The 10,000-nt window shown below is 35.0% G+C and overlaps 1 protein-coding gene across 12 annotated transcripts in view; it reads left to right on the top strand.

Moving 5' to 3' along the window:
* mon2 (Mon2 homolog, regulator of endosome-to-Golgi trafficking) overlaps positions 1-10,000 on the top strand; it is a 29,126-nt gene that overhangs the window by 182 nt on the left and 18,944 nt on the right. For 7 of the 12 annotated variants that reach the window (XM_043025024.2, XM_086543016.1, XM_043025023.2 and 4 more), the window contains exons 2-7: positions 5,957-6,185; positions 6,446-6,577; positions 6,961-7,143; positions 7,677-7,816; positions 8,132-8,246; positions 8,580-8,705. In XM_043025024.2, coding sequence (XP_042880958.1) covers positions 6,069-6,185; positions 6,446-6,577; positions 6,961-7,143; positions 7,677-7,816; positions 8,132-8,246; positions 8,580-8,705 — 813 coding nt within the window. In that variant the 5' untranslated portion in view covers positions 5,957-6,068. Of the gene's footprint in view, positions 1-5,956; positions 6,186-6,445; positions 6,578-6,960; positions 7,144-7,676; positions 7,817-8,131; positions 8,247-8,579; positions 8,706-9,392; positions 9,477-10,000 lie in introns of all 12 variants that reach the window. The other 5 variants (XM_043025021.2, XM_043025022.2, XM_043025019.2 and 2 more) reach the window with 1 other exon arrangement.

Raw genomic sequence — 10,000 nt, 5'->3', positions numbered from 1 at the left:
GGTGTGATACGTAGATGTTAGATGTTTACCGTAGTAACTTGTAGTGACAGCTCTGACACCGATGGAACAGGTTCATCATTAGCTTTTATGCACTGGATCTTGATGTTTATTCTTTATTATATGTTTTTAGATGTGTGGTTGTTGACATTGTACGACTTGACAATGAAGGTTGTGACTGTGGAAGTTTTATTTTGTATTTGTGGGAAGGATGTGTTTTTTCACGTTTCTGACAGGGAATGCAGTGCAAAGAAAAATATAAATGGAACGCAATGAAGAAAATTTAAATGTGAAACTGTAAAGTAACATGAAACATATAAGTTAATGATTGATTTGTCAAAGGTCATGAGAATGTCATCAACCTATACAAGACCTAATGAACACTTGTAATGTGTTAGATTGTTTTTGCATTTTTTATTTTATTTTACAGAAACTGTAGTTTTCAAGTAAATTTTATGATAATGACAACATGACTCCCCAGACTAATTAAAATTTCTCATGTAGTTAAAAGAAATTAGAATACAACCAATATTCAGTTTTGTCACAAGTCTTGGTAATTTTTTCCAAGACCAATGTGTCTATTTTTCTGGTAAAGATATTAAATTTCAATCAAAATATAAGTTTTTTAAGATTCAGTAATGATTTTGATCAGTGCAATTCCAAATACAGCTAATGATTTTGATTTGATAGTCCTGATAGCAGGGGAGGGCATTATGTATATCAGAGAAATTATGAGGAATATGAAGCCAAGGAAGAATGAATATGGAATAAAATAATGTAAAATAAGACACATAAAATCAGCCAGTAAAACTATAGATATGCCCGTTACCAATCAAAGCCTACAGGCTGAAGGGCCAACTTAAATAATAAATCTAAGGGAACTCATTCCAACTATTGGAAAGTCTTAATGGAATAAACCACACTCATTGTCGACAGGGATGTTTTGGCTCCAAATGGTAGAAGTGCCAGGATATTTCAAACCCGTAAGCCTAATACCCTAGCCTGTTTATTTACAATTTGCCTCAAAAAATGTCATAGATGAAGTGTGTCTTAGATCTCATGTAGATTCCATATCTTCTTTTCTGTGAAAATCTCATTGTCATTAACTGAAACTTTGTGTCTTTCACAGAGAAGGTATATGAATGTTTTGCTTTTTTTGTGCTTGTATGTGTGTATGCATGTACCTCTCTCTGTGCCTGTACCTGTACCTGTACCTGTGCCTGTACCTGTGCCTGTACCTGTGCCTGTACCTGTGCCTGTGCCTGTATGTGTGCGTATGCATGTGCGTGTGTGTGCATGTGTCTGTGTGCATGTGCGTGTGTCTGTGTGCATGTGCGTGTGTGTGTGTGCATGTGCGTGTACGTGCATGTGTGTGTGTGTGTGCATGTGTGTGTGTGTGCATGTGCGTGTGCGTGCGCGCGTTTGTGCGTATATGTGCATGTGTATGTGTGCATGTGTGTGCGTATATGTGCATGTGTATGTGTGCATGTGTGTGTGTGCATTTGTGTGTGCATGTGTGTCTGCTTGTGTGTGTACTTGTGTGTGTGCTTGTGTGTGTGCTTGTGTATGTGATTGTGTTTGTGCTTGTGTGTGTGCTTTTGTGTGCGCGCTTGTGTGCGTGCTTGTGTGCGTGCTTGTGTGCGTGCTTGTGTGCGTGCTTGTGTGTATTTGTGTGTGTGCTTGTGTGTTTGCTTGTGTGTGTGCTTGTGTGTGTACTTGTGTGTGTGCTTGTGTGAGTGCTTGTGTGTGTGCTTGTGTTTGTGCTTGTGTGCATGCTTGTGTGCATGTGTGTGTGCATGTGTGTGCATTTGTGTGTGTGCTTGTGTGTGTGCTTGTGTGTGTGCTTGTGTGCGTGCTTGTGTGCGTGCTTGTGCGTGTGTTTGTGTTTGTGCGTGTGCTTGTGTGTGTGCGTGTGTGTGTGCGCGTGTGTGTGCGTGTGCGTTTGCGTGTGCATGTGCATGTGCCTGTGGATGTGCATGTGCATGAAAGAGACAGAGAGAGAGACTGATTGGAATGAATGTGATAATTCTATTTTGAACCAGTAATTTCTGTGTTAACACCTGCCCTTCCTATTCTGCAGGCATGAGGGATCTGTGTTAAATAAGTTTCTTTTTTATGGGTGATTCTCAGATTGTACATGTGCTTGGATTCTGCATACTGTAGAACATTTTGAAAAAAGGCTAAGAAAAAAAAAGTGCTCATGGTAAAAGTCATCTATGATGCACACTGACTACAATCAAGACTAATAAACATCCACCTTTTATATTCTAGTAGAATAACACTTGATTGTTCCCTTATTTGAAGAGAAAACTTATGGGTGCTTCATTATTGTATAGACCCTATCATAATCAATACAGCCTCCTACAATGGTACTCCTTTTTGCCGTGTTTAAACAAGAAATGCCGGATGTGACTTGAATCATGTGGTATGAAACACTGATAGACAACACGTGATAAGGAGTCATCTGAACTTATGAGCAGATAATCTTCATTAACCCAATGCTGCCGGCTGCCGGCCACAGACGGCGATTATGTAATATGATAGGTCGGGTGCCGTCATACGCCGTCGATGATATAATTGATTTAGGCCTAAGCGTTCGAGAGCCCCCGCATTGATGCCATAAAAGACGAAACGGCCCGGCGGGAATGGGTTAAGTTTTTGCAAAAGATGCTTCTCTTGCTAAATAAACACACTTTAATGAAAAAATGCATCTCCTTGATAATCATTAAACAACTTCTTTACTTTCAATTCACAAAAAAAAATATTACAGAGGAAAAATGTGATCCTCATACTGTTTTTAGTAAAAGCCATGATTGTGTCCCTTATTTTCTGACACATTTAACCTCTAAACTAAAGGATACATTCTTTTGCCATACCCCTAGCCACAAGTACGGATCAAGTTTATAGTGAAGCTGATGTTTATCATATAAAACTGTGAAATTTTTCATTTGTATATAAAATGGGTAAAAAGATTGTAGTAAGGAGGCAACAATATACCTGACTTAGCATACAGTGTAACAAAATAGAGGCAGAGCTCAAAGTTAGAATAGGACATGCAATGGCATGTCCTCCTTGTTTTGTGTTTTGGCAAAGGCCAACAAATCTCAGCTATGTATAGTTGTCAAGGTCAAGTTTTGACGAATTCCTTATTTTAAACGTTTCATCTGTCTTTTATATAGTACCTATGTATTTGCTATAAGTTATTAAAGAGATAACTTGTTGATTGATAATGATCACCAAAATAATGTTTAGAGATTTTGGTTCATTTTATACTAATTATACTTCTATTGTATAGTTGATTACAAATATTAGAAAAAAAGTTGTATTGGCAGAAAAACAAAGGTCTGCCTTTTTAAAGACTTTGTCTTCTTACTCTACACATTATAGTAAATATTTAATTTAGCACAGACAAGATAAGACAATTTCTCAAGTATTTCATTTGGATATGTCGGGTCAGTCGGATCAGTCATGTTAGTTAGGTTGCTATGTCAATGTATTCATTATATGTAAATTTTCCTCTCTTCCCCTATTTTCTTTCATTTTCACTTTCTCTGAGCCCATCTCTCGCTTCTTCCCACTCTCCCCTCTTCCCACTCTCTCATCTTCCCACCCTTATGCTTTCCTTTCATTTACTTTCCTTCTTTCCACTTTATCCGTCCAAGAAGCTATTAACTCAATGATTGAAAAAAGAAGGCAGTGCATCAGTCAATCCCTTTTCCTCTATATTTGAGTTGCTAATTAACTGCTCTACCAGGCAGCAGTTCAAATGTGTGCAAGACTCCCCTCCACATTTCTTTTGGTATTATTTTCCTTTTTATGTACCTTGTGCATGATTGAGGAGATAACATTACCAGATCAGAGGCTAGGTTGTATAGTTTCAGGTTGCGAGGATAGAAGGCAAAGGGAATATCTACAGATTCATTTAAGAGTCTAATGCTGTATGCGCTTCACTTTTTTTCCCGATACTCAGAGATAAAGAACCAATAAAAAAAAGACAAAAAAAGATATGGTGTGTATTGGAATGAGTTAGACTACTATATTTTTCAGTTTGAGAGTATTGTACGACTTCTAAGTTGCTTAGCCTTGAATGATTTACTTTATTTGATTGTATTTTCTGGATTATTTACTTTAAAAACAAAGATGATAAAACTTTAGAAATTGTCATTTTTAAGATTGTTTTTGTTTATATTTAATTTCCCCTTTACATTAATATAGAAGGTAGGTATTCATTGTAAGATTGTAAATTAATATTCAAATTCCCCTTTACATTGATATAGAAAGTTGGTACTCATTGTAAGAGTGGTATGAACTGAGTTCATTGTGACAAATGGATAAAAGGGTTATAAATGAGACTGAATATTTTCACAACACAAGAGATGTAATTGACGCGTTTCGGGTTACCCCGTCTTCAGAACTACATGTAGTTCTGAAGACGGGGTAACCAGAAATGCGTAAATTACATCTCTTGTGTTGTGAAAATGTTCAGTCTCATTTATACCCCTTTTATCTGTAAGAGTGGTACTGTTGGTATACAGTTGTTACCAATGAGTTTTTTGTTTTGGGTGTAATTTACTTACTATGGAAGTCAAACTATTTCAGTTATCTTTAGTTATTCCTTCTTGTTTTAGTCTTTTCTATTATTCTCATAAATATACATAGTATTTTCAAGAAATGTGTTGAGTTGAAACTTCTACATTAATCATCATGACACAGGCTATGGAGTTTAAAAGGGGGTGTGAATGACACATAAACAGTTTGTGTAATGCTGGGACATGACATTCTAAGAATCATCAACTTATTTTTTATATGTTTATCTTTCACTAGTGATACATCCTTTTTTTTCTAACCATAATGCATGATTTACTCAGAAGCATTACATCATGCAGTGTCTCACCACATCTTAGCCTAGAGAAGAAAGTTGCTGTGTCACAGAGAGTAAAAATAAGGCTCCTTGGTCATGCTATTCATCATGACATTGACTTTACACTTGATCCTTGAAACACAACCTCATGCTGCACTCTGTGGCTTCTAACTTATTTATGATATTTTCTTCGGTCTTATTTCTTTGTTGTTTACAAGAACTTTGCCTTTTTATTGTTTATATTGTCATGAATTCCTTTCATTTTTTTGTGAACTGTTTTGGAGTTGATTTAAAAGATTTTAGCCATTTTTTTTATTGTGGGGGGAGGGGGGTTATACAGCAAAATGGTATCTGATGTCATGCAGAAGCAATAATTTGGTGGCATTAGCAAATGATATTTGGTTACTTATCCTTTTGCCTTTGGCATAGTAAAACTTTTAAGTCTGTTAGAAGGACATGTTATAAGCAAATAATGTCAAATGAAAAGCAGGGTTTTACTTGTTTTGGAAGTGTTACTGGATCTGTGCAAAAAAAGACCAATTTATTTGAAATATTACATAATATTTATCTGTGGGATACATATAAAAGGAAATATAAAGAATTATACTCATTTTAGACTTTATACGTAATCTATACAGATTTGATTAATGTATTTGTTGAAATGAAATGTATCAAGCCCTTGCCACCATTTGAACGAAAAATTATATGTTTAATCTATTTAGTTCTTGTAAAGTTTGTTTGCTAAAATAATGCATAAGGGTGTAGAATAAATTAAAAAATAAGATAACTGGTAACGTACCTTGATTCCCGGGAATTGGATGGTTCCAAGCATTTGGCAATGCCAGCTCTGGGTAAAGTCTAGCAATAGGAAACCAACACCTTTTCCCTGTCTATAGACATTTTTAAGCCAATGGAAAAGACAGCTTTTGTCATTGTTATGTGTGTTTTTTGTTTTTTTAATGACAGTAATCTATTAGACTCAAGGCATCTTATTTATTTTTATATGTCCTCTCTAAAGCCTTTAAAAGCTTAAAAAGCATAAGGCTTCACGTCTTTGTCACCCATCTCCTGATATACAAAATCTTGAATTCTTTGCAGGTGTGGCAAAAAGAAGAGAAAAGATATAAAGAAAGAAGAAAATACACCAAGAGACAAAAGGGGGGAAGAAAATACAAGATCTGGAGAGAACTGTGACATCTGCCTGTAGCACATGAATTCCGCAGTCATGTCTAATGAAGGGAGAGCAGCCAAGATCCTCGATGCCTTGCAGAATGACCTCAAGTCACTCTGCATGGAGACTAAAAAAAGATACCCTCACATTAAAGATGTAAGTGAAAAAATATGTTTTTTGTGTGTTGAATATTTATCTTTTTTTGATAGGAAATGGACAGGGAATGTTATCTATTTTTTTGTTAGAGAGTGATAAAACTGTTTCCAAAATCATACAAAGATATACCAGAATATTAATTTTAATTATTTTATCTTATTCAGCTCTAAAAGATAATAATCTATCTCCAAGTAACATGTATGTTTATTATATTTTTGTCAGTATAATTTTATATTGCTTATTTATGCAATTTACTTCAGTCCTGTGAGGAAGCCATTATCAAAGTCCGGGGGGCAGCGATGAACCCCCAGTCCTCGCTGGCCCAAATTACCTCCCAGATACTTTACCCACTCGTGCAGGCTGCAGAAACGAAGGACCCCAAAATTGTCAAGGTAAGGCTAAGCCACAGTGTGACATATTGCTTGCAAATAAAGAGGGAGAAAAAGTAGATGGAAAATAAGATGTAGTAGACAAAATACAATTTGATTCATGATATCTCTCATTCTATTATATTTTATGTTTGTAACATGTTTTCCCAGTTTTGTTGATTTACAGTTGATATTTTAATGATATGATAAAGGGATTCCATGATAATTGCTATATATTAATGTCACATTTGTGTTCCCTCTATGTCTACATAGATAGCCATAAAGATTACCTTACTTTGGATATTGTTCATTGTTTATTAGAAATTAATGGTTAGTTTAATAATTACACATATAATACAAAGATATCCTTTTATAATTATTATTATTTTACTCTCTTATCAATGCAGCTCGCTTTAGCAATAATGCAACGCCTAATCGTGGCTGACGTCGTTGATGAGAGTAGTGGAGAGCATGTTGTGGAGACACTATGGATGCTGATGGAAACAGGTGTGGAAGAACTTAAGGTTCTCCAGACGGTGACATTATTACTTACTACAAGCACTGTGATCCAGGGACCAAACCTTGCAAAGGTGAGAGAAAAATATTGATATTGTATTTTTTTTCCCCCACATTTTTGGATAGTCATGGTCATATACTAAGCATTTATAACGAATATATGATGATTTTGTCACTTGATCACAGTCATGCCTGTAAATTATGAAAATATTCGCAAATGTTAAGTGGGTCCTGTCAAGCACATATGCTCAGATGTATTAACTGGTGTGTGGGGGTTAACCTTATTTTGGATATGACACACCTAGAAAAACTAAAAAAAATCTTATGATTTTTTAATACATTTAAGTATTTATCTGTAATGTGATTGAAAAGTGAAAATCCAGCTCCCCCCCCAAAAAAAAGGGCATATATTAGACAGGTTTATTATTATTATTATTTTTTTTATCATACTATGTAAATTATTGTTTATTTCAATATTTTGATATACTTTAACATTTCAGAAGATCTAAAGAAATTTGAATGGAGAATATGCTTAAGTGTTAAGTTGTTTCAATTTTTTTATATACAACTTTTTCTTTATTTATATAAATTTATTTTTACATTCCAGGCACTAGTTTTATGTTTTCGACTACATTTCACAAAGGATGCTACTGTTGTAAATACTGCCAGTGCCACAGTGCGCCAGCTTGTGAGTGTGGTGTTTGAAAGGGTTGTTGCAGAGGATGCCAAGCACTATCAGGAAGATGAGTAAGTGGTTCATGGGTTTATTTAAGGAAACAGTAATTTATTATTATTTTTAAAAATTCTGCTGCTGTTATTGATATGCTGATATTAAATTTACAGTATTGTTAAATGCAGCTTTATTTATTTATTTTTTTTTCTTTTTGTCTATACAATCACACTATTATATCTACATTGTCTTTGCGTAATGTTACAGTTCATGACACAAGACAGCACTCCATAATTAATTATTCTTACCTTACTATAATTTTTTTTTTACTAAGACCAACTGTTTCCCCTTCCCCTCATTAAGGTTCTTGTCTTTTCTCTCTAAACTCCCAGGGGAAACAAAAATGACTCGGATGAGAGCGTGAACCTTGAGGAGTTGAAGGTATTGAGTTCTAGTTCACCAAAGACCTTGAGACCTGCTGCAGCCGATGCGTATCTCATGTTCCAGGTACGTGGATCTCACTCTCCACTCCGGCGTGTAGTTGCGTAGGAAATTGATGTATGTATGACAGATAAGGAAGAAATTGATTTATGGGTTGATTGTAAAGTCTTTGTTTAGATATTTCTTCTTCCTGTATGTATTTTTTTTTATAGAGAATTTCTATAACTTACTCAAGCAGTTATTAGTAGCATTGTAATTTTTTGTATGATATTTTAGGAAATGTAAGCATTCATGTAATCATTCTATTCATAGATGTTACTGAAAATAACTATCATAATAGGAAAGGCACTTCTTGCTCTTATATAACATATCTGTTTGTTCTGTCTCACCCACCTTTAGGACCTGGTGCAGCTTGTAAATGCCGACCAGCCCCTGTGGTTACTGGGTCTCACGGAAATGACCCGCACCTTTGGCTTAGAACTCCTCGAGTCCGTCCTTACAACATTCCCCACTGTTTTTTACCATGTAAGTGTATATTAACTTACTTTGTTTTTTCCCCCTTTTTCATTATTATTTTCAATCTATTGCAAGAGTTTGGTAGGTGTTTGCTCTCTATGCATTGATTGGCATTACTCTTTATTTTTTTTTGTTTGTACTAAACCTCTTTAAAGTTGGACTGTCAGAAAGAATAATTAAAACCTGGAGGGAAATGCAGTAAGATCTTTCATAAATCTTGCCATTGGTGTTAAGAGCTTTAATCTCGGAAGTGTTTTTTATTTGTTTCATAATATTCATGTTTTATTTGTTGTTTTTTTAAAATCTGGAGGCCATTTTACTTTTTCTTTTTATAGTACAATTACCAAGACTTTCTGTTTTCAGAGTTCACATAATATTCATTATAGCAAGGGGCTTTAGCCATTTACTGCCTATTAAAAAAGAAAGAAAGAAAGAGATAAAAAGAGGCAGTATGTAGTGGCAATTTAGAATGTGTTCAGAAAAATAATAGAAACTAACAGAAAAACTTTAAAGAGGTTTTTATCTTTTTAATATCGTCCATAATTTTGTTATTTCTGCACTATTAGAATTTTTTTCTCCCCACTTTTTTCCCCATTTTAATTTCCAAGATCAAGAGAAGAGCTTAATTTTGTTTACTATGATTTCTTTCTTTTACATTGATTTCCGCCCTCTTTTTGTTTACATTTGTGCTAAAAGACAGGCTTTGACGATGGGATGAGAACGTTTGGTCTGGAACTGCTTGAGTCCATCCTCACCACTTATCCGACCATTTTCCATGATGTGAGTCTCTTCCTCCCTCCCCCTCACTTCGCCTGCTGCCCCTGCATGCCATCGCTTGTGTTTGTCTGTCTGGACATGTGTTTTTTTTTTTCTTTTTTTATTCCTGTGGATTCCCTGATTTTTTGCGGTTTGAGGGAGGAGCTCTCTCTGAGAAAAAGAGAGAAACAGAATGTATTTTCGGATGGTGAATCGGATGGCTTTTAACCCTCCCAGGATGGGCCACATCTTAAGATGTTGCCTTTTCTATCTTTTTTTAGCCTTATGGTATGATATATGAATCTATATATCATACATTAGCAACATGATTCTAATTAGCATTTGGTATGATCTGTTAGTTACACAACTGAAGGAATAAATGGCATGTATTAAAAAAAAGAAGAAAAAAAATAATGTAGTGTGGAAGTGATCTGACTCCTTGAAAATGCTTGTAATGGAAGGGTTAAGAAATGTCTTTAAGTAAAAGGATGATATATAGGAAGCTAAAAGGAAGAATAGAAGAGTATATGCAGTTAAAGAATGAAGTT

Source organism: Penaeus japonicus, unplaced genomic scaffold (genome assembly GCF_977035675.1).
Source record: "Penaeus japonicus unplaced genomic scaffold, GWHDUDI00000001_assembly GWHDUDI00000013, whole genome shotgun sequence".
Classification (NCBI taxonomy): domain Eukaryota; kingdom Metazoa; phylum Arthropoda; class Malacostraca; order Decapoda; family Penaeidae; genus Penaeus; species Penaeus japonicus.
Note: the sequence above shows the minus strand (reverse complement) of the source record. Positions and strands in the feature narration are given on the sequence as shown.